The sequence below is a fragment of the Larus michahellis genome, chromosome 5 (assembly GCF_964199755.1).
Source record: "Larus michahellis chromosome 5, bLarMic1.1, whole genome shotgun sequence".
NCBI classification, from domain to species: Eukaryota; Metazoa; Chordata; class Aves; order Charadriiformes; family Laridae; genus Larus; species Larus michahellis.
Window position 1 is genome coordinate 13,990,513 of NC_133900.1, and position 23,149 is coordinate 14,013,661.

The window sequence follows — 23,149 nt, forward strand, 5'->3', positions numbered from 1 at the left end:
CATCTAAATCTCCCTTCTTTCAGTTTGAGGCTGTTACCCCGTGTCCTATCATTACACTCCCTGATAAAGAGTCCCTCCTTGTATCTCCTGCAGGCCCCCTTTAGGTACTGGAAGGCTGCTATAAGGTCTACAAAGGCTACGTTAATGAATCTATAATAGGTGTATTTTCTAGAAAAATCTGACTTTGCATCCTCGGTATCACACTTCCCAACATTGTGAATCTACAAAGGAAAGCTAATTTAAAATGCAAGTTCAAATTACAGTATTACTGATAGCTGTGAGATTTGGTAGCATTTTCTAGTGATCTCTAAGTTATATATTGAAGATTCTTGAAAAATCTGTGAAATGATTGGCTGCAACTTACTTTCTAATGAGAAAACTATTATAGACTAAGAACTTTAAAAATATTGTTGATTACGCTGATTGTAATTATGAATGATGTTTTTCAGGTCATGTCATGAAAGCTGCTGAGCATTATGAAGCATTTTATCAGCTAACAGTGGGTTTGACATGGAAGGATGATACAGGCCGTACTTACAATTCACTGGCATGTGAGCATCTCTGGAGAATTTATACGTTACTAGCAGACAAAATGCTAGAAAATAAAGAACACCAACAAGCCATCAAAACGCTAATAAAAGCTTTAAAAATGGCAAAAGAAGGTAGGTGGAAAATAACACTTTCACATTTCTTTATTTGATGATTTTCCCAAGAGTAAAGTAGAAATTGTCAAGTGTTTGACTGGGTAATTATTTCTTATGAAATTCAAAGACAAATGCTATCAATACACTTCCAGATCTCACTAAGGCAGAAATGCCTTCTTGCTGACAACAAAGAATCTTTTAGATTCCTGAAAGCTTTATCTCCAAAAAACCCAAGCTTGCGGGTTCACTGTTTCATACTATTATTCCCATAATCATAAAGTGAGGTTACTGATGGAAGCTCAGCTCACTGATTTTGATTGGCGAGTCACTGCTGATTTGCAATTTTTCAGTGACATTATTTGCTGTATCACTACCTTTTCACTCTACACAGTCATTTAGTACTTGCAAAAACCAGTTTTCTATCATAAGCAAACAAAACTTCTTCTGTATGTATGTATCTTCTGTTATACTTTGAAACCTAAAGTGAAAAATTCCAGAATCGCAGTATAACTGAGGTAAGAAGAGGGACCTCTGGAGCTCATCAGAGTCAGCTGGAGCAGGCTGCCTAGAACTACATCCAGTCAAGTTTTTAGTGTCTCCACTAGTGGAGACTCCATAACCATTCTGGAAGATGTTTTCCACTACTCAAACACCCTCGCAATACAGAAATATTTTGTTGAGTTCAGATGGAATTTCAAGTTGTGCCCATTGCCTCTTGTCCTGTCACTGAGCATCACTGAGAAGAGCCTGGCTCCTCTTCTTTACACCCTCCCATCAGAAATTTGTGCACATTGATGAAATCCCCCCTGAGCCTTCTCTTCTGTGGTCTGAACAGTCCCAGCTCCCTCAGCCTCTCCTCCCAGGACAGATGCTCCCAGTCCCTTAGTCGTCTCTGCAGCCCTTCGCTGGACTCGCTCCACTATGTCCCTCTCTCTCTCTTGTACTGGGGAGTCCAGAATGGGACACAGCACCCCTGGGGTGACCTCACCAGTGCTGAGCAGAGGCGATGGATCACCTCCCTTGACCTGCTCACAATGCTCCGCCTAATGCAGCCCAGGATCCCATTGGTCACCTTTGCCATGAGTGTGCCTCGCTGTCTCGTGGGCAACTTGTTGTCCACCAGGAAACCCAGGTCCTTCTCTGCCAAGCTCCTTTCCATCCAGTCAGCCCACAGCCTGGGCTGGTGCCTGGGGTTATCCGTCCCCACGTGCAGGACTTTGTGCTTCCCTTTGCTGAGCTTCATAAGGCTGCCATTGGCCCATTTCTCCAGCCTGCCGAGGTCCCTCTGCCTGGCAGCACAACCACCTACCTGGTATATCACCCATTCCTACCCGGTTTTGCATTGCCTGCGAACACGCTGAGGGTGAGCTTGGTCACACCGTCCAGGTCATTAATGAAGATGTTAATCAGCATTGGTGCCAGTATTGATCCCTGAGCACACCATTAGTGACCGGTCTCCCACTGGACTTCCTACTGCTGCTTACAACCCTTTGAAGGCTGGCAGCTCAGCTAGTTTTCAGTCTACCTCACTGTGAATAAAGATGTTATGGGAGACGGTGTTAGAAGCCTCACTAAAATTGAGAGAAGCAACATCCACTGCTTTCCCTTCATCCACCAAGCCAGTCATCTTATCGCAGAAAGCTATCAGGTTCATGAAGAATGATTTCCCTGTCATAAATCTATGCTGTCTACTCTTGATTTCCTTCTTGTTCTAGATAACAGCTGTATGAAGCTTTGTCTATGTGCAGATAGGTTTAAAATTGGGGGATATTAGAATAGCGTTTGAATGTTATATATAATGTGAGATGTTGATCAGCTAGAAATACTATGCTCTGTAGCATTTCTTACACAAGAGGGAACAGAAAAGAGACAAATATACCTTATGAAAAAATACTAATTTTTCAGAAATCTTAATAATGCTTTTTTCTCAAATGATGCTGTTAAATATCCACTTCTACAGACTGACTTTTCCTACGTGATTATTGGCGTGCTTCTCAGAAGTAGGATAGAAGGTCTCAAATAATCATCGTTTAACATGCACAGCAATTCAAGAGCCTTTCTTAGTATTCCTTAAGGGGCATATTTTGCATATGAATTACACATACAATTAATATGTAATATTAATTCAATATTTATCACCAGATACATTAGGTTTTTAAATTTAATAATGTATGCCTAACATGAATCTATTAGCTAGTTTTTGAGTAGTACTTGGGATCAATAGAATTAAGCTATCAAAAATGGCAAAAAAAAGAAAATATTTTCCAAATTTTAAAATAAGTTTTGCCACATATAAATATATGACTATACAGGTAGATAGTATAACACAGCAATCTATAGAAGAGTATAAAATGTATTTAGTGAAGCTAAGTCAAGTTCCTAAAAAGAAGTATCTTTATTGGATCAGCAGATACTCTTGGAAAAAATGAACAAGATCGCAGGCATCTAAGCCCATGTGAACTTTGCTGATTATTGTTTTTAAAAGTGCCAGCAAATTGTTTCCATTTCAGGTTTTTTACTGTATTGTGGAGAACCAAAATCTCTCAGCTTGCCTTATCTCATGAAGAATAATTTAAAGCACCATTTGAAACCTAAATGCTTTTATGTGGAAATTTTTGGGGAATAAACCAAACAGGACTTTGGGGGCAAGAATTCAGTTCTTTCCGTTTCATTTTTAAGGGCATATGATTGTATTTGGCTAATTTTTTCTTTTAACTAAACCACTAAGTAACCTATTTTGTTTTTATCTGCAATTCACATTAGTAGATCTGTCTTATGAGTTGCCTGTTTAGATCTTTTCTCTTGGGTGTATGTACCCAAATGTTGAGAACGCCAATACAATTAATCAGCTCAAGGAGGACACATTTACCCAAACCCAAAAACTTTTCTGTCTTTTCCAGCTGCATCTGTTGATCAAATGCAAACTTTTAGCTTTTTGTGCAGCTGTTGTCTGTAATAGCTTAAGTCACAGGTACAGTAAAACTGCTGCTGATGATCTTTACTGTAGTACCTGGAAGGACTGCTGGTGAAATTTCTCATCAACTTCTTCCTATTGCTAGTGAAAACTGCTAGGAATGAAGAGATTGTCAAAATGGATATGATGCCTTTCCAAAACTTACTTTGACCAAGCAGATGTTCCAGTGCCCTTACTTCAAATCAATTGCTTTCCATAGCTTCCTGAGGCATATAGTAAATATCACTACGCACTTTGGCATTGTTCTTTTTAAATTTAAGCTATAAAAGTTTGTTTCAGACGAGTTTTCCAGTTCTCATTCCAAAACCATAACCTCTGTTTATGACGCCCATATTTAACAACTTAGTTAAACCCATACTGGCTCTGGCTGCCTTCTGTAATAGCCATTCTGTCCTTCTGGACCATCATCTATGTTTATGTCTTTTATGGATTAGGATTAGGTACTACCCACTTCAGACTCTCAGACTGTTCTTAAGTGAGGAAGGAAGTTTTTTATATCCCTAGCAACTTTTTGCTTATTATTCCTCTGTGAAACTGTATTTCTGTATCCTTTTGCTTCATTAAGCCTTTTAAGGGATATTGAATATTGGAAAAGACCGGCAGGTTTTTGAATTACAGGCTTTTCATAACCTTGTGTAACATATTAAGTACTATAGATAGAGCATTGCTATGGCCTCAGCAATTACAACATTCAGCGAGTTCCAGAACTAGATGTAGCCTGCTGTGTTTTTGGAGGTAAAGAATTTATTAGCCTGACAAATGTACGTAGATAATCTCACTTTTCATTGCAACTATATTTATTTATGCATGTTACAAAATATCTTGATATGCAGTTATGGGTCAGGTTGATTTTCCAGTCTTTATTGTGTTTGAGCAGATAGATACTGAGCAACAGAAAGAGTGGATTTGGGGCTATTTTTAATATAATTTAATCTACAATTTATTTATTTTTATGAATACTGATGTTCTGGAGGGAAATCTTTTAATATAGCATGATACAGTAAGCACTTATATAATTAATTTATATAAAGTTCAGTATCGAACGGATGATTTTCCATTGACGGAGCAATATAAAACAACCAGCAAGCAGTGTCTGTTAGGTCAGCATTAGTGAAATAAAACCTGGTATGGAAAAGTGTTAGCAACCACCTATGAAGAATTTTCTGTGACTACTGCTTGCAAGTGTAAGTTATCCCTATTTTTTTAGCTATTCTAGCCTACAGTAGCTTGCAAGATTGCCATGAGAATAAGGAATATGATCCTGGTCTACTGGTAATTCTCTCTTGGTGTTTCACTAAGATTCATATTAGTGAAGTGTATGGGTCAACATATTATATATTTATATGTTAGGGTGTATTATATATTTGTAGCTACTTTTATTATATGAATATATAGAGAGAGTATTATTAAACAATTAATGACAGAGACCATTACAGCATGTTAAATTGATTGTGCTGCATTACTTACTGGAAGATAATTTCTCTGACATTTTGAACTTTCTTGTTGAACTTTGTTTTGATCCATGGCCTCTATTTTTAATCACCGGTATATATTTTCAGAAAGAGATAAGTGGCAAGGGTAAGGAGAAGCAAAAACTTACTACGGTATTTAAACATCTCCATGTTATTTAAGAACCTGCAAGAGCCATCTATACTAATGTAATTTTGTTCAGATTACACTGGTAACTGTAACTTTAATCCTTTCTTTAGGAGGTGATATGAAGATGGAAGGAGAAGCTGCGTATTGCTTAAGTTTAGCGTATAATTTTGCTGGAGAACAACAGACAGCGTTATCAGTAAGTTTATTTTAAAGTTGCTTTAGCTTTCCAGATGCCTTTGTCTGCCTCCTTGGCATCTTCTTAGGCATTTTGGAGAGTGGATAAGACATGGAGAGACTTGGCTCATGGACCTTTTATAACTGTATCTGATCCTGTAGACAAGGATCCATTTAAGCAATTATGGTTCCAGTAAATTCCAGAACTGATGGAGTCCAGGTTTCCATGCTTGGATCTGTAGAAATAATACTATATCATAATATTGAGGTTATATGTGACTAGCTTTCGTTTTCCTGTATTCATACATATATAAAACAGTTTCTATTTAGTTAGATTTTTGTATAAAACACCAGTTTTGCAAACTAGTTTGATACAGCGTATTTCTGAGCAGCAATTAAAAATATATCAATGCACATGTTGAGCTTTTCAGAATATCAGGAATTTGGAAGAAACATTAATTGCTTTTTGTATGAAAAGCTGTAGTGCTGATGTAATCCCTTCTGTTGATACTTGAGTTCAAGCTCCTCTTCTTGTGTTTCCCTTGAGCCTCCTATACATAATCATTCTAAGACAATGAGAATTATACGTGTGGAATTCTAGTCTGGGAGGAGGGTTCCTCTAGTTCATCATCACTACAAAAAAGACATTGAGGTGCTGGTGCAGGTCCAGAGAAGGGCAACAAAGCTGGTGAGGGGTCTGGAGAACAAGACTTACGAGGAGCGGCTGAGGAAGCTTGGGGGTGTTTAGCCTGCAGAAAAGGAGGCTGAGGAGAGACCTTATTGCTCTCTACAATTACCTGAAAGGAGGTTGTAGATAGATGGGGGTCTGTCTTCCAAGTAACAGGCGACAGGACAAGAGGAAAGGACCTCAAGTTATGCCAGGGGAAGTTTAGACTGGATATTAGGAAAAAATTTTACACTGAAAGGGTTATTAAGCATTGGAACAGGCTGCCCGGGGAAGTGTTTGAGGCACCATCCCTGGAGGTATTTAAAAGATGGGTAGACATGGTGCTTAGAGATATGGTTTAGTGATGGTTTTTGTCAGTTAGGTTGATGGTTCAACTAGATGACCTGTAAGGTCCCTTCCAACCTAGGCGATTCTATGGTAGAGAGCGAGCTCATCATAGTGTGAGGGGAATGATAAGCACCAACTTGACTTGTCTGTGGCAGTCATCAAAGAAGTCACAGTCCTCCATTATCCTCTTAAAAATGTTGCCCGGAAAATTAATTTATTTGAATATTTTGTTCATGATTATTGCAATTAATCAGCTGGATGATTACTATTTCTGTTTGTTCCTTTAACTGCAGAGTGGCTCAGTATTTTATTAATGAACATATTTTATAGCAGTCGTTCTTTGTGGTTATTTGTTGTGGTAGTTTATTTTTTTCAGAAATAGACCAATAGAAGTCACAGAGTGAATTCAGCATGGGTTTCAATATTGCTTGCTTGGTTTCTGCAGTGTAGGAACAGTTCGAGATTTCTGTCTTGAAATATCCTCTTATATGCTTTTAATAATTTGTCATACAGTTTTTCCAAAAGTTATTGACCATCTTTATTTATAATTCCTCAATGCTGATAGGCCTATCTTCTGTATAAATCAACTGAATGCTGGGAAGTGGGAGCCTGTTCTCACATCAATTGCAAAGCCTGTAGCTGAATGTGAGAATGTTTCAAAATTTAAAAGCTAGATACAATGTTATAAAATTATAAACATATTCTATATTATATAAATATAAATAATATATAAATATAATAATATGTTATAATTATATAATTTTATAAAATTATATCTAATAGTTGCAACAGCAATGAGAAGATTCTTACCTGATCTTACCTGATCAACTTTTCCGTTAAGTTTCTGAGAGTCACAATAAGCTGCGTGAATGATGAAGTGCAGCAAGATAAGCAAATGTGCTAAATAAAGAACCCTGCATGCATATTTGATCTCTCCATCACAGGAGAAATTAATTAATGAACAAGACTGCACAGTCTCCATGATATACGAAGGCTCAAACTACCCGTGAAAGTCTCAAAAATATTGATGTCCTGGCATTGTTTCCTCAGGATCCATTTTGCTTACATTTTATAGCTGCTCCTTTCCCTTCATTGCTCCCCCATGGCTCCTGCCAAAAAGTTACAGCAATCATTTGGAAGTTCCATTTCTTTCGTCATGTGCAGAATTATTTTTTAAGGAAGATTCTGAAACCTTGAATTTTGTAATGTACCACTATTTAAAACATATATGTAATAAGTTTGCCTATTGTTTTTAGTCTTACAAAAACACCTGACAGGTAAGGAAAGCAATGTGCATTTTTGTTAAAAGGGAAAGAAAATCTCAGTAGTACAAAATAAAATAAAATGTTAATAGTATAGAATGTTGTTTTAACAGTAATGAAAATACCAATACTTTTCTGTGTAAATAATAATATATTGTAATATAATATAGTGGTATTTCTTAATGTAATGGCATTTCCAATAATATGACACAAGAATCTTATGAAGTACTTTCATTCAGAAAATAGTGTGTGTTATGGGACTGAGAAAAAGGGGTAAAATTTTAGTTCCTTTTGTCCGTAACAGTGATCAATACAGACAGCAGTAAAATACCAGTGGTTGACAGTACTGTTGAGCACAAGTTGTCTTCACTCTCCAATTAGAAATCATTGCCTAAAATTTACCCTTCTGTTCTCAGTTTAATGGTCTCTGTATCCAAGGGGAGCTCAGATGCTTACGGAGATGAAATCATTGCATCCTGTTCCCAGGGGACTACTGGTTATCATTACACATAACATGCAGACAATACTGCTAGGAGCCAGTTTGCCTCATGGTAATATGTAGTTCATCACCAGCTTCTGTAGCATGCTAAAGAGGTCTTGCCACACAGCTTGGGACTATTCGGGTTTAGACTCAGGGGTCTCAGCAGTTATTTTCCTGCTTTGCATCAGTTTTCATCTTCTTTATCCTTTTGTGCTGTGGTCCACCTCAGGCAGTCTCCTTCTAGGGGAATCTGAAAGGAGCAGCTGTTACGGATACCATTTCCTCCAATTGTTGCCACTTGGTTCCTTTTGCCATTCGGCGCACTGCTCCCTCCCCCAACATGCACGCACAGGAGCATGCATATAAACTTGTTTCTCTTTCATTCATGTCTTCTAGCAGAGTGGAGAAGCATATGTTCAAAATATTCATTATCTGATGCAGTAATTAAAGGTCGAAATGATTAAGCTGCAGCCTATTATATCAAAAATATGCAGTCACTTTGTATCAAATGGGCTAGTTTTGTTGGAGAAGGTTTTTTATTTGCTAGGCACTTGGTGTATAATCTAACATAATTTGATTTGGTGTATAATCTGTATAAATTGATTTGATTTAATTTTATTTGATATATATGATTGATTTCAGTGGACCTGCTCAGATGTAAAAACATAAGTGTGTGCCACTTTAAAAGCCCGACAACTAATTGCGTTCAATAGCAGTGTGGTATGTTCATAATATTTTTCATATCATCTGGTTTGTAATCAAGTCTAATGGCTTTTCCACAAAATATGACTCAAAATATTAGTAGTTCACATTATATAGATTTTATCTTAAACATTATAGATTTTGTCAGGGAGGGTTCTCCCTCTAGGCTAATTTTAAAGTAAAAGTTACTGTTTATTTTTCTTCAGACTTGCATAACAAGCTAAGTGTTAAGTGAAACACTTCTGTGTCGTTAGAAATCTTGCATAAGGTATTGTAATCTAATGCTTGATGTGGGAATTTTTTTAAACTGGGCTTTCAAGAATGCTTCAAAGCATTGGGCATCAAGGGTTTTTTCCTCTTTTAATTAGAATTGCATCCTAAATCATCATGAGAATTACAGTCCTCATCCCTTGTCTGAGCATTAGTTTTTTCCTAAGTGTTCCTTTATTTTGGACATTGAAGCCTGTGTTTCAGATATGCTACATATTTAACTAATAGAGGCAGTGTTCATGAGTACTGAGACCATGCCAAAATAAATGTGGTAATTTATGGGATAATGCTGTGTGCATGAATTGTCAGAATTACGATATACAAGCCACAGGCATAAAATTATCAAGAAAATTTATGAACTTAGAAAGACATCATCACATTCGAAATGACCCTATTAAAGTAATTAAAGGTGATTTACGAGCATAAAGTTAATTTCTGAAAAAGTCCATGTCAAAACAACTGAAAATTTTGTCTCAACTTATGCAGCTAGAGGGAATATAAGTAAATATATCTGGGATGCAGATATTCTGGAGTTAGCATGCACAGTGTATTTTATCTAATTATATCTGTTATATTTAAATATATAGATGATGCCCATACATATCTATGAATTTGGTGAATCAAGGAGGATCTTAGCAAGTAACAGAACTCCAAAAGGTAGACTGAATGTTATCCTCTTTTCTCCCAAACATTGTGAAAGGTAGTTGAGAAGAATGAGCATCATTCCTTTGAGATTTGCTTACGATTCTAGTGCTTTTCTAGAAGGCTGAACTTCAAGGGACTCTTCTGCCAACAGTGTCTGAGTAGACCGCTGAGTTTAGGTTTAAGCTTTCTTTACTGTTACTACAAAAAGAAACACTTAAATGGAGACTCGCAAAACACATCAAAAGATACTATTCAATGGAAATTATTTCAAACTCCCTTCTTTTAAATCACTCGGATTGACCTTTATTGATCTATATGTGATATTTAGCCATTAGTAATGACGTGTAACATTTTCAGATTAGCAAATGGCGTCACATGCTAGAAAAAAAACATTTTAGCATACTAGGTTAAGAAAAGGTCTCATCGTTCCTAGAGGCTTCACTTTTATTGAAGCAATTTTTAAATTGTTCTTAAAACTGTACTCACAAAGTAATTTTGTGTTTTTCATACCTGAGGAATAAAAACCCAGGCAAACTCTGAGTCATCTTTGAAGGTAGGCACTTCTGATTGATCACTGACACTGGATTGACCACTGACAATAGATCACGTACAAAGGTGTTCTTCTTGAAGGTGTAGAATTAGTAAGCCAATTCTGAAACTGATTAAATTTCATGTTTCTGAAAGGTCCCACTGCAGCTAGGCATTGGTGAAGGCAGTTCAAACAAAATTATGTGAGAACAATTAGTACTGGTAGCAAACTTTGCCCTGATAAAATATACTGACTCAAATACTGATGGAACTAAGAGATTAGAAATTACTTGTATTGAGAATCTTAAAGAAGACCTGAAATTTTGGGGAAAAGGTGAATTTCTGATCATTCAATTTTTTTTTTGTTTTAAATTTAGCACTTAATTCTTAAAGGGAAAGAAAGATCTAACTTTTTGTTTAGATATGAAAGTTAACAGTCTCCTAGTGAAGGAAGGATTTCTTCTGTTGTTTTAATTTAGGTAATAATTTTCTTATCTTAGCCAGTTTCTTGAAAACCTGAAAAAAAAACAGGGAAAATGTTCTGAGTAGTCCTGACATGTAATGATGCTATTTTCCTTCAGTACTTCTCTGTGTACTACAGAGCTTTGCACCTTGGTGATACAGTGTCCGCTACAATTGCCTGTGGAACATGGTATCCTTTTCCTTTTCAAGACTGTCGTTCCAATTGCATTTTGCTTGGTTAATAGCATCAGAATAACTCCTCTCAGTAAGCTGGATTTTTGTCAATATAAACATACCACGAGAATACCCTTTGTAAGAAAACACTCTTAAATGCAGTGCTGCTGCAGAATTACAGTAGTCAAGTTATGCAAAAATTACAGAGGATGAGAAACAAATAAATATTAAATACATAAAAAAATCTATTACTTGATGACAAGCAAATCAGCTCATGAGATTTCCATGTTTTCCCATAGCAACAATGAAAATAAATGCACTATTAACTTGTCGATATCACCCTTACTCTTCAGGAGTCTCATGGTCCATAAGACTTCCTACCAAAACACATAAATGGGTGGACTTTCATCTCATCCATTACAATTTTAAATTTAATCATTCATACATCCCAAAAGAGCAAGACAACTGCAGCAAGCTGCGGATTTGACTGCATGTTCCATTAGATAAATCTATACCACCTTTTCAGAATTTTAGGAGTATCTGAGTACTGGTGTTCTCAGGAATATGAATACGAGTTGGTGACAAAAAGTTTAAAACCCCAATTTTGAGGGCTATGAGTGGAGGATGTTGGGTTTTTTAAGTGTTTGGTTTTAATTTCCAAACAGTATGAAAGTTGATGGGTTTATATATATTTATAAGGTTTATGTAGCCTTACTTAAAATATATATATAAAACACCCTGAATTTAGAAGGCATGCCATTTAACATACCAAACGTGGTTTCCCAAGCTTCAGACTCTATTTTTTGGTAAGATTTTGACTCAGAGTATCTATTACAAAATGACAAGTTTTATTATTACCTTATACGCACATGCACTTGTGCGTGCGCGCACACACACACAGAGTCTCTGTATGAGTTTGCAAAAGAACTGGAGGGGGCTTTAGTGCAACATTAACAAGAATATTTACATGCTTCTGCATTAATAATAATAATAGATAACCTAAGATCAAGAGAATTCTTTGTATGACTGAATCATTTCCATGAAATTGTTGCTAGCTGTTATATTTGAACTCAAAAGAAGCAAATTGTCCCTTACTGGAGTCTTACTTAGCTCTAATATGTTGAAACATTGAGGACAAAGCCATAAAAACCTCTTTGAACTGCTCTGCAAGGAAGTAAAAATATCCTTGCATCTATTTTTCACCAAGGCGTGGAGGGCAGTGCAGTTGGCAATCATGGAGCCTTTGTTCTGGTCCTACCTTTTTGATATAGCTGATGGGATGGAACAATCTCTGCTGTTCTCTGCATATTCTTTGCTAGGTATGGCCAGTGGAGATGGCTCTTCCTCGTGCTTTCCCAGGCAAGGTAAGAGCCAGGTGGTGACCACGGCTATACAGTGTCTGTTTCATGGGATATAAGGTTACAATTAGTCCACTTGCCCTGACTGAGGTTTCTAAAACACTAATAACTGTCTTCTGTCAGTTAAAAGATGTGATTTAGGCAGATGATTTCTACTTACTGTATTGATTTTTTTTTTTTAAAGCAGCTAATAAAATATACTTTTTAAAAAACAAAACAAAAACAACTGCTGATATAGAAGTTTCCACTCATTTCATTCCCACAGGCTAGGAACAAAAAAGACAGAGCAGTACAACTGTATGTTATAGAGGTTATTTACTTCATGGACTTTAGACTATATTGGATTTCTAGCTTAGATGTGCTAAACCTTGGAACCTAAATGCTGTATATAATTGAGGGAAAGAGATAGTTACAGCATGTCTTAGCTCGTAGCTTATATTATCTGAAAAACAACAGCATGAGAGATCTGAAGAAGTCAGTAGTATGTCCAACAGTGAAACTGCACATATTATACCCAGGGCTGTAGCAAATGGCTGAAAAACTGTACAAGAAATTTTCTAATTCTGTTAGATTCTGTTACGGAAGTCAGACTTATGTGTTTTGAGAAATTAAACATTTGTACCCACACTATACAAACTCAGGAATTTCAGTACTTAAATGCAAATATATTCATAATCTGGGAGGTTTTGTTTTTCTTTGTATAGTTTAGTTCGAATGAACAGGCTTTAAAAAATTTTCTATAAAGTAAGGCTTTTAAAATTAGATTGTTTTCTCAAATTGATGTAGTTCAAGCTGCAGCAATTTACTTATTAAATATGTGTTTAAATTTCAATTCTGTTATTCCCATTGACTTCAAGGGAACCACTCATATATTCAGGTGTAAGCAAATGCCTAACAGCTTTGCTAGATCAGAACCATCAATGGCTAGACTGGAGAATAAGAGGTCTTGATTCAGGCATCAGGTCTTAAGGAATTTAAAATTTATCCTTTGATAGATAAATAACCTGAGAAGTTAAAACACTGAAGCGTGCCAGTTTAAAACCTAGAGCTTGCTGCTTCGTTGCTAGAAGCAATTTGTTTTGCTGTTTTGCTTTCAGCTTATGTATTATTTCAGAGCTGATCAAAAGAATTGGTAGCAAAGTGTGAAATAAATTGTACTTCTAAATAAATCGATTTAACATTCCTTGGTGCTTTAAGTGATTTTAGTAATATTAATATTTAAAGTATTTCAGACAGAAATCTTTTTATGACTACATATAGCAATAATGGCCACCATTTCATTCTGCTGTTTTTCATATTAGAATATTACACAGTAAACATTGTAAAAATACTATCTTTTAGCACTGAAATGGATGCAAAAGATTTCAAGTGTCTATTTGCATGTAAATGACTCAAGTTTTATTCAGTCAATAAAAACAGTCTATTAATCCTTTTACTGCATTTCTTACACAGGTTAAAACTTAAAGAATATGAGGTTTTCACCCAAATGAGAACTTGTCCTTAACTTCCATATAGTTATGCAGAAAAATATTTTTTTTTTTAACTGACTTAAATTTTTTGTATACCTTCCTAGTTTATCTCTGCAGTTTTTTCCATCGTGTTATGCAAACTGAAGGGTTGGTTTGTTTGCTTTTAGCTAGGAAAACTTCATGCAATTAAAAATATCTGTTCATGAGTGGACTAAAGATATTAATAAGCATGAAGCAGAATATTTATAGGTGCTTTGTCTAAGAAGTAGTGGGCATTTAAGCATGCACATGCATATAGTATGATATTAATGTCTTAGGAGGCTACAGCAATCTGACAGCCAGGTACATTCATGTAGACACAACAGTGTGATAAAAGCAGTCCAGACATCTGGATCACAGTGCTGCGATACAAAAACATTTCTGAACAATTCACATTATTGCACTTACCCAAATTTCCAGTCTCGTCCACCCCTTTCTCCTTGTTTCTTTCTCCGCCTCTGCCTTTGTCTTTTATGTACTTGCGGAATCTCATTTTTCCTTTACAAGTCACCTCCATCTGCTTATGTGTCAGAGTGGCCCTCGTGCCACACATCACATTGAGGAATTCTCAAGATGAAGGGCTGTATTCACATCACTACTTCTGTCTCAGCACTGTTTCATGCTTGTCACTGCTCGGCACTCAGCGCCACACTGCCTTGTTTTGTCAATAACCATTTATTTGTTGCTGGAATAGTAGCAACCATTACATCTGACCTCCCTGTTTCATCAATTATGGATAGATTATTGGATGTGAACATCTGCAAAAGCTTGCTGTTGAACTTACCTCCTGGCTGGGATTAGATAAAGTATTAAACTGTTGTTTATTGTCAGGCCAAAACTCTACTGGGAAGCCAGGGAATTCCAAGACTAGCAGACTCCCATCAGCAAGCACCAAAAATTGTTTAGTATTGCCACTGTTTCCCATAAGATCGTAGCCATTTATTATTTACACTTATTACTAGTTGTTATAACATACTTGATAAAAGCTCTTGGCAGGCACAGTGTTTCCAGCTATTGTCACATCTGTCAGGATGGAAAGGATACATAAACTGTTTTTTCCTCTTATATTGCTGTTAAAGGGTAACAGATGAAGCTTCTTCACTCCAGACTGTTAAACCGTGCTTTATTTTGAAGAAATATGTCAACAATGGCTGGTTTGGAAAACATTACATTCCCGTACCAAATAAAGATTACAACAACCTTTACTAGAGTAATGTCTCTTGCAGTAAAGGTTTCAAATTGTACAATAGTAACAAAGTAGTATTCCTGGTTTTGATGTTTGCATAGGTTTTTTTCCTTGTAGGACCTGGCTGATTTTTTTTTTTTAAATAATTATTTATTTTAATAAAACCCTCTATGAGGTATAGTAAATAATAAATTGGTGACTGCTTTCCTACAAAGTTGTAGGTGTAGAGAATCAGAATTAATATAATTGTTAGTAGCCCAGAAGGCCAGGATTAAGAAAAGTAATAGAGAAGCTAATACAGAAGAAATAAGGATGAAATATACATGTGAATGAATAAAGATAAACTCTTGTTTATCTTTATTCAACCACCTGTACATTTCATCTCTTTTAAGTTTCCTGTGCAGCAAAATGAAGCATACGGGGTAACTCCTGACTTTGTGGAGCCAACAGAGTTTGAAATTACTCTGGGGAAAGGAACTTTTTCAATTAGTTACTTCTATTTATGTATTCATTCAGAATCAAAGCAAAACTACGTGCTCTATGTATTACGCAAAGCATGCAAGACTTGATACAGGCAAAGAACCCTAAGTCTTATCTTGATAGGCTGTTAAGGAATGAGTGAAATGTTTGTCTTCTCTAATCCTTCAAACAGATGCAGACACAGGTGTCCCAAAGCATGTATTGCCACGCAAGTTTATAGAGCACCAAGGTAAATATTGCACTTGATTTCCAAGTATAACAGGGGGGGAAGAGTGTGGACTGGATGGAGCGGTTACCCCTCAGGGACAGTATCAACCAAGCAATGCCTTAGTGATAGCCACTTCCTACCAAGAGCCTGTGGAAGGTCTTGAACAAGGGTGCTCTGCTTTGATGTTTGACTTGGCCAGACTTCTGGCTGGATTCTGGAGGAATCCCTCCACATCCCTCTGTCCCTGATTCCCTTGCTCCAAGGTGCATGCTTATGCTATGCATTGTCCAAATATCCACATTAAAGTCCCTGGAATAGCAGTGCTGGAACAGACTAGACCAGCCAATTCCAGACAAATTCTGTCTCTGTGGGAACAGTGACAAAGTTGGTACGTTTCTGGTTTAATTCTTTCCCATTTATTTATCCAAACAGTGCAGTCCAGTGTAATTGGATGTGGCTAAGGGCAAGGAGTTAGCATTCACATTTACAGAATTTGAGTTGGTGAATTTCAGCTGTGGGAAGAGAGGGAGAACTAACATGTCTGGCAAATCGGGGACCACTCCCTCTTTCCTCAGCATGGCACACAGTTTTCAGTATCCCTTAATTGTGAGCGTGCAGACAGAAAGCTGTACTGCTTTTACCCGGCGTGCTCGCAATGCCTGAATATATTTAGCATTTAGCAAGGCACGGCCTGCCATTCAGTTGATATTGGTTTATTATTTTCCTGGGATCAATGAGCTCTGCTTATTGTAATCGATACATTACACGAACAATACAATTTTCTTATTGCTGTCCAACCTCTCCCGCGCTGTGTTTTGGCCAAAATAAGAATACATCTGGGTTTGTATTGTGAAACTTTCCTTTGACTTTACTCAGGTTACACAGACGTGTAACCACTCAAATTATGATAATAAAGGCTGTACTTTTTTGGCATTTTCAAACATGCATTTCTTGGGGAGCTATGGGAGAGAGTTCACTGAACTGCAAAAGGTCTATGCATACAGTTCTATTGTCTTTTATTTTTGCTGGAATAACGTGGAAGTGATTATTTAGTGACTGTCAGAGCTATGTGTTTTTTCTGAACGTATTTAAGAGGTATAAGTGGTATGAGGCCAGTAGTCTCACTCGATTGCATTGTCTGTCTACTAACACCTATTGTTGGCTCCAGAAAAATATTGTCAGATGCTGCTAGCCAGGCTGGGCCTTAGCCTGTTACTGCAGCGCCTGTCAGAAATCATTAGCTAGCGATCTCTTTGACTAATGTTCCAGTTGATTGTCTGATTCATGTTCAAGATCTGTAAATGAGGCAGAAGCATCTTTACTGCTCACCAGCTGTGAAATGGCTAAACACAGCTAGATTTTCCAAAATCAAAATAAATGCGTTTCCAATAAAGTTTGACAACAATATCAAGTGCAAAGCTGAGAGCAGAACTATGTTTTTGTGTTTTTTAAAGTTACAGTATTATAAATCAATATCATCCCATCATGTTTTTGTCAGAGTAATGTATTTTACCAAAATAATGAACTGCTGGTAGTAGCATTAATCTCGTGTTGAGTTGGATAGACATTCTTTATTCAACATAAATTCATACCTTCGATTTTTACTCTTTTGTCCATTATCCCCAGATGTATCAATGTTTAGCGCAGCCTGTGTCCTTTTGTCTGAGTCCTCAGCGTATGCCAATGAGGTGTGTGCTTGTTTTTATGTACGTATAAAAGAAGTACAGGTATGACAACAATAAAAAATAAAGGGTGGGATTTTGGGGAGGGGGAGTCTTTGGGGCGGAGCTGGTGTATCCGTTTTATATTAACAGAATAACCCCAGGAGGGTCCCACTGGCGTAATGCTGAGATAATGGAGAAGTAAATCTGGGCCTGAATTCTGACTAATGTTTTTCTTGGCAAAGGAGGTAAACATGAAATTCACCACTGTCTAGAGAATTAGTGCAAGAGCTGTACCACAAATAGTCTCTAGTTTGAGGATTTAAGCAGAGCTTGTTACTTTATTTTTACACTGTAACTAATTGTAGCCACAATAGACTTACAAAGACCCAGGAAGAGAATTTACTTAGATGCTCCCACAGTAGCTATCCTCCTTACAGACGCACCTGCATGAAGCTTTTAGTGCTAAGTAAGAGAACAAGGGAAATTGTACAATGTTTCCTGATTTATTTTTTTTTTATATCTATTTTGGAGCCATAAAAACTACTTTCTTTTTTCTCCCCCACCCCCCCAAAAAAAATAATAGTGGATGGTATGTGGGACAGTTATCTGTAATGTGGAAGACAAAGTTGAAGTCTTCACCCTGCCACCTTCCTATTGAAACCCACTGTTCATTTCTGGTTTTTTTAACCAGTATTTCCACTGTGGACCCACAGAAGTAGGAAGTTTGAGACAGTCAGTGTGCTTGGTTGCCTAGAGCCAAAAACAAACTCGTGACCAGAACCAGTGCTGACTTTATAATTTTTATTTTTTTTAAACTTACCTTACATTTTCTTTTTAGAGGTAGAAGGAACTGTACATTTTTCTAGTCTGTTCAACTGCATGCACAATGACTTTTTCCGGTAGTTGCTAGGAGTATCAAACTCTTTGAAATAGTATGGAGATTTTATAATGGAGCTAGCATGATCAGGATCAATCTATTGCCACAGCTTCCTTCCACAGAACTCTTTGTACACAGCAAATTAAAAAACAACAAAAAAAAACCCTACAACAAACAAAACAAAAACACAAACAAAACCCAAACCAAGACCAAACCAAACCACTTTTTCCCCTTCAGTAACCCCAAATCTCTGAAAACGTCTTCTGAGTTTTGAGAAGCAAATTCAGCCAGATTCACGTAATACCCAAACCCACTCTTTTTAATGTACATTACCAGCATAGGTTTTATGTATTTATGTAGTCCCGTTCAATAGCTCTTTACACAATGTTACATGGTTTTATATGCATTTCTATAAAACGAAGAAAACTACCAAGATGTCATACAGGGGCACTACACAGCTCCTTTCCAGCAAGAATGTGGCCCTTTCTGTGTCCCTACATAGCATCTGAAGCTGGAGGAATTATTTGAAATACAGACATAAAGAATATATTATCTATTGTAATTCATAAAGATTTCCTTCTTTTCACATAGATGATTTAATTATCATTATTTAGAATGCAACATCTGATTTGTGTAGAGTAGTAGTAACCTGGGCCCAAAATGAGCACTTTTCATCAATATGAATGAGTGGCTTTATGTATTTACTTACTTACTTCTTTCTAGCAGCTGTTACAGAGATGCAGCAAACCAACTTTTCACTTTAGCTACTCTGGCTATGGTTTTTCCTTGGTTTTATCTATACTTTTTAGGCTTTGTGATATCTTTGATAGGAAAAAAGTACATCAGCCTAAGCCTTAGGTGCCTGAGTAACCTTTCTGTGCTAGATGGTAACAACTAGAGGCCCTGTGTCCTAGTTTAATATTGTAGAGGCCAGTTTAAAGTAGCAGTGATTTTCAGTCCAGCACATAAAATTTTGCAAACCTTCTGACATTCTTATGGCAGGTTTTCAGGTGTGGGCATGATTATTACAACAAATGCTGTAGGTCCTCTGAGTTAAATGCGAAACCAAGAGCTGTTTCTCGGACACTTGTGTATGTTTGTGTTACCAGCCTGGATTATTAGAAGGACGCACTGCAGGCCCTGACAACTTTGAGTACACATTCAGTTTAGGGTGAGTTCTGAACTGATGTGACAAGTTCCTAACTGAGGTGCCTGCACTCTCTTTTTGTCATATCTTATGCACCGATAACTCAATTGATGATGACCTTCAAGTGTAGGATGTAATGCTGATGTATATGAGAACATAACTGATAAGAAAGTACTTGAAGGATGATAAATAGTGGAGTGCACATTGATAAATGCTACTTTTTTTTCACACAGAGTTTACATAACTAAAAAATAAGAGCCTTGTCCAGGGATACTCCTGCAAGTAGTAAACATCTTTTAAGAACTAGAAAATCTGAGTAGTGGAAACAGTGACAGAAATGGTGACATCCATAGCGTTAGCACACACAGGTTGTCTTCTTTTGAACACTGCACTTTGCCCATGATAGGGGATGCAGTCTTAATAGAAAATGCCTTATCTCTTACCTCACTATAAACAGGCATCTTGGGGCAAGCAGGATACTGCCGTGTGTTCCTGGGCATCTCCCATCCCCCTTCAGAGCTGGTAAATGACATTCACTACTCCTTTCTTGGAAATGTGCAAAAAGGATTTCCATAGATAGTCTTTGGAGATTTCCTGTTTTCTCATGTGTGTAATAGGTTGGGTCAAGCAACAAAAAGGAGGGAGAAAAGAATATGATTTAATTTTATATGCACTCTCCTGTCATCACCATTGGAAAAAAAAATGGATGAAAAGAGAAATTATGCAATACAGGTGATGTCGGTGTTAAATTGAATAAAGATCATATTTTTTTATGCAGCAGCTGTAAGCCTTCGGTTCCGGCAAGGGACACGATAATACATTCCAAATGAATGTTAAAAAATTGCTTGTGTGCGTGAATAATTAGTCAAAAAATAACAACGTTATCTACAGTATTTTAAGCCAACATAGTTCAAATGTATAACCTATAATTTATTCACTTTTTGAACATCTGAATTGTATACTAAGAAAAGTTGTTATAGTGACGGTTTAAAGAAAGAAAAATGGTGTTAAGTTTTATTTCAGCATATCATTCTAAAACACTATGAATGCAAAGGATACCATCTTAAGGTATTGATTAACTGAAAATCATAAAAGCACAGCCTCTTAAAATCTTTTAAATTATGGATAAGGAAATTTATATTGCAAATCGGGTAATATCTCTTTGGTTTTTGCAAAGTGTCAAAATATAGGTATTTAAATGCAAGTTGTATCTTTTGAATTTGCAATCATTGAGTAGTTTCAAACAACTATAAGTAATGATCAAAATCCTAGTCCCGTTACAGCTAATTAAAGAAGAACTGCAGTGGTGGGAAAACTTCAATTTTGTGTTTAATATGGACACAGAGACTGCAAAAAAAAGGTTCTTAGCATTGTGTTTATTGCATTTTATTTTCCTGTTTCACAGATTTTGAACACGTCTGTGAAAACCTTCACAGCACTTTGTGATTCTGCTGGCCTAGGCAGAGCATATGCAGCTATAGCCAAGATCCTGGTAAGGTAGGTTAGCACATCCTTGTCTGGCTGTCAGTGCAGATTCATTCAACTGTGAAAGACTTAAATTGTTAGAGGTCTGTCGCTTCCCATTACTGACTGCTTAAATTTTAAGTAGTGCCCTTCTTGCAGTAAGTGACCCTTTCATTGAAAGTTATTTTAAACTGGTACACATTTTTTAAAGTGTATGATCCAAGCTTTTCTTTACCTGTAAACTATAGTATGTCCTTTTTTCCCCACATTTTGGGGGCTTTTTTAATTTATTTTTTTTTCCCACAAGTTTGGGAGGGACCTTACTGGAAAATAGAAGAGTGGTGTATTTTCCAGGTTAAAAAAGACGGAATGTCTTGAAGAATGTTGCAAGCTTCACTAGGTAATCTTTTCTGAACTCTAATTTTACATTTATTGCACTCACTTCTTCTGTGGAGCCATTTCTTGTTTGGGCATATATAGATAAAAATTTCTTGCAGACAAATTGCTTGTCTTCAATGGTTTTGTTTCAGCATCTGGCATTAAAATCTTCAGGGTGAATTAGTTTGAAACTATGTCAACTTCTAACAGAAATAATTTTGACATAAAGTACTCTAATGCAATTATCATATGAAGTTGGAACAGAAGGTGTTAAAGTGAAGGCTGTAGCTTATCCTTGATTCATCCTACATTTGGGAACTTCAGTGCACAAGTTGCATGATACAGGTTAGCAAATTGTTTGTGGAGGAGAACTTGTTACCAGGTTTATTTCAGTGTGTGGAGCAAATTCTCCTGTTTGAGTTAGATGCCTTGCCTCCTGGCCTTTCAGAGCATTTAAGGACCAGACACAATCACAGTTCTCTTCAGCTTTCTGATACATAATTCATGGCTATTCATATTCTGAGTATCCTAAATAAGTGCATGGGATAAGATGTTCAAAAAGCCTCAGAACAGGCTTAGAATACCGGGTCCCATTTTCAAAACTGTCTTAAGACTTCTTAACTGAGAAAGATTTAATTGCTGGGACACCAGCTGTTGCAGTGAGTGACTTCGCAATGAGTGCAAAGGTGTCTGAGCTCTCAGTAGCGTTCATGGGTTCCTTGTATGCACAAAAAGCAGCAGTCTGGGTACAGGGTGGCCTAAGATAGCCAAGAGGACATTCCTAGAAAACCATGTAAATAAATGTCTTCTCTCTGTGATTTAGGCATTCTGGAACGAGAGCACATACGTTTATTTACTCAGAAATTACAGATTTGGAGATCCTTCTGAAATCAGGTTTCTAAACCCTTCTTCTGAAAGACCATGCCAGTGCAAATTCTTTTCTTAAAAGCAGAGCTAAACAAGGAGTGGCTAGTGATTTTCTTTGGCGTCAAATCTGTACTCCACACCTTCTAAGAGCATTCTCTAGCTTCTTCCACTGCCTGTGCATTTCTGTCTTCCCCTTTAGTTTGACCAGCAGGTTTCGACTCAGCCATGCCAGTCTCTTGACTTTCTTTCCTGATTTCTTACACCTGGGGATCAAGAGATCTTGTGCTCTATGGAAAGAGTCCTTAATGATCTGCCAGCTCTGTTCTGCTCCCTTGTCCCTGAGGGTGGTTTCCCAGAGGGTCCTATTGACTAACTCCTTGAACAACTGGAAGTTTGCTTTCTTAAAATTCAGGGTCCTAAGTTTACCCTTTGCCTGACTTATATCCCTCAGGACTGCAGACTCCACCAGTGCATGATCACTGCAGCCCAGGCTGCCTCCAATCTTGATGTCACTGGTTAGCTCACTTGCGGTGGTGACCATCAGGACTAGTATTTTGTCACCTCAGGTAGGGCTGTCTATTACCTGGCTTAGGAATTTATCCTCAGTGCATTCCAGGAGTCTCCTGGATTGCCTACAGCCCACCATACTACTTTTCCAGCAGATGTCAGGGTGGTTGAGAGTCTGCGAGTGCGATGCCTCCTACAGCTGGAGTAAGAAGGCTTTGTCAGTAGGCTTCCCTTGAGCAGGCAGCCTGTGGTAGACATCAACCACAAGGTTCCCTTTCTTGCCTCAGTCTCTAATTCTTACTCATAAGCTTTCAACCTGCGCATGGCTGTTCTTCAGAGACAGCTCTTCACAGTCAGTCCATTTTTTGATGTAGAGGCAACCCCTCCACCACTCCTTCCTTGTCCTTTCTGAACAGCCTGTAGCCATCAATAGCCACACTCCAGTTGTGGAATTTGTCCCACCGGGTTTCAGTAATGGCAACTAGAGTTGAATCAGAACAATTTCAACATTCTGTTGACCAAAAAGTGAAAGGATCACAGTTCTGGATTTATGTTCTAAAACCTTAAAAAAGTCT

The 23,149-nt window shown here is 37.2% G+C and overlaps 1 protein-coding gene across 13 annotated transcripts in view; it reads left to right on the plus strand.

The window, feature by feature from the left end:
- Positions 1–23,149, plus strand: part of TTC29 (tetratricopeptide repeat domain 29) — a 279,336-nt gene that overhangs the window by 195,479 nt on the left and 60,708 nt on the right. For all 13 annotated transcript variants that reach the window (XM_074588974.1, XM_074588976.1, XM_074588977.1 and 10 more), the window contains 3 exons: positions 450–662; positions 5,328–5,413; positions 20,764–20,855. In XM_074588974.1, coding sequence (XP_074445075.1) covers positions 450–662; positions 5,328–5,413; positions 20,764–20,855 — 391 coding nt within the window. The remainder of the gene's footprint in view (positions 1–449; positions 663–5,327; positions 5,414–20,763; positions 20,856–23,149) is intronic.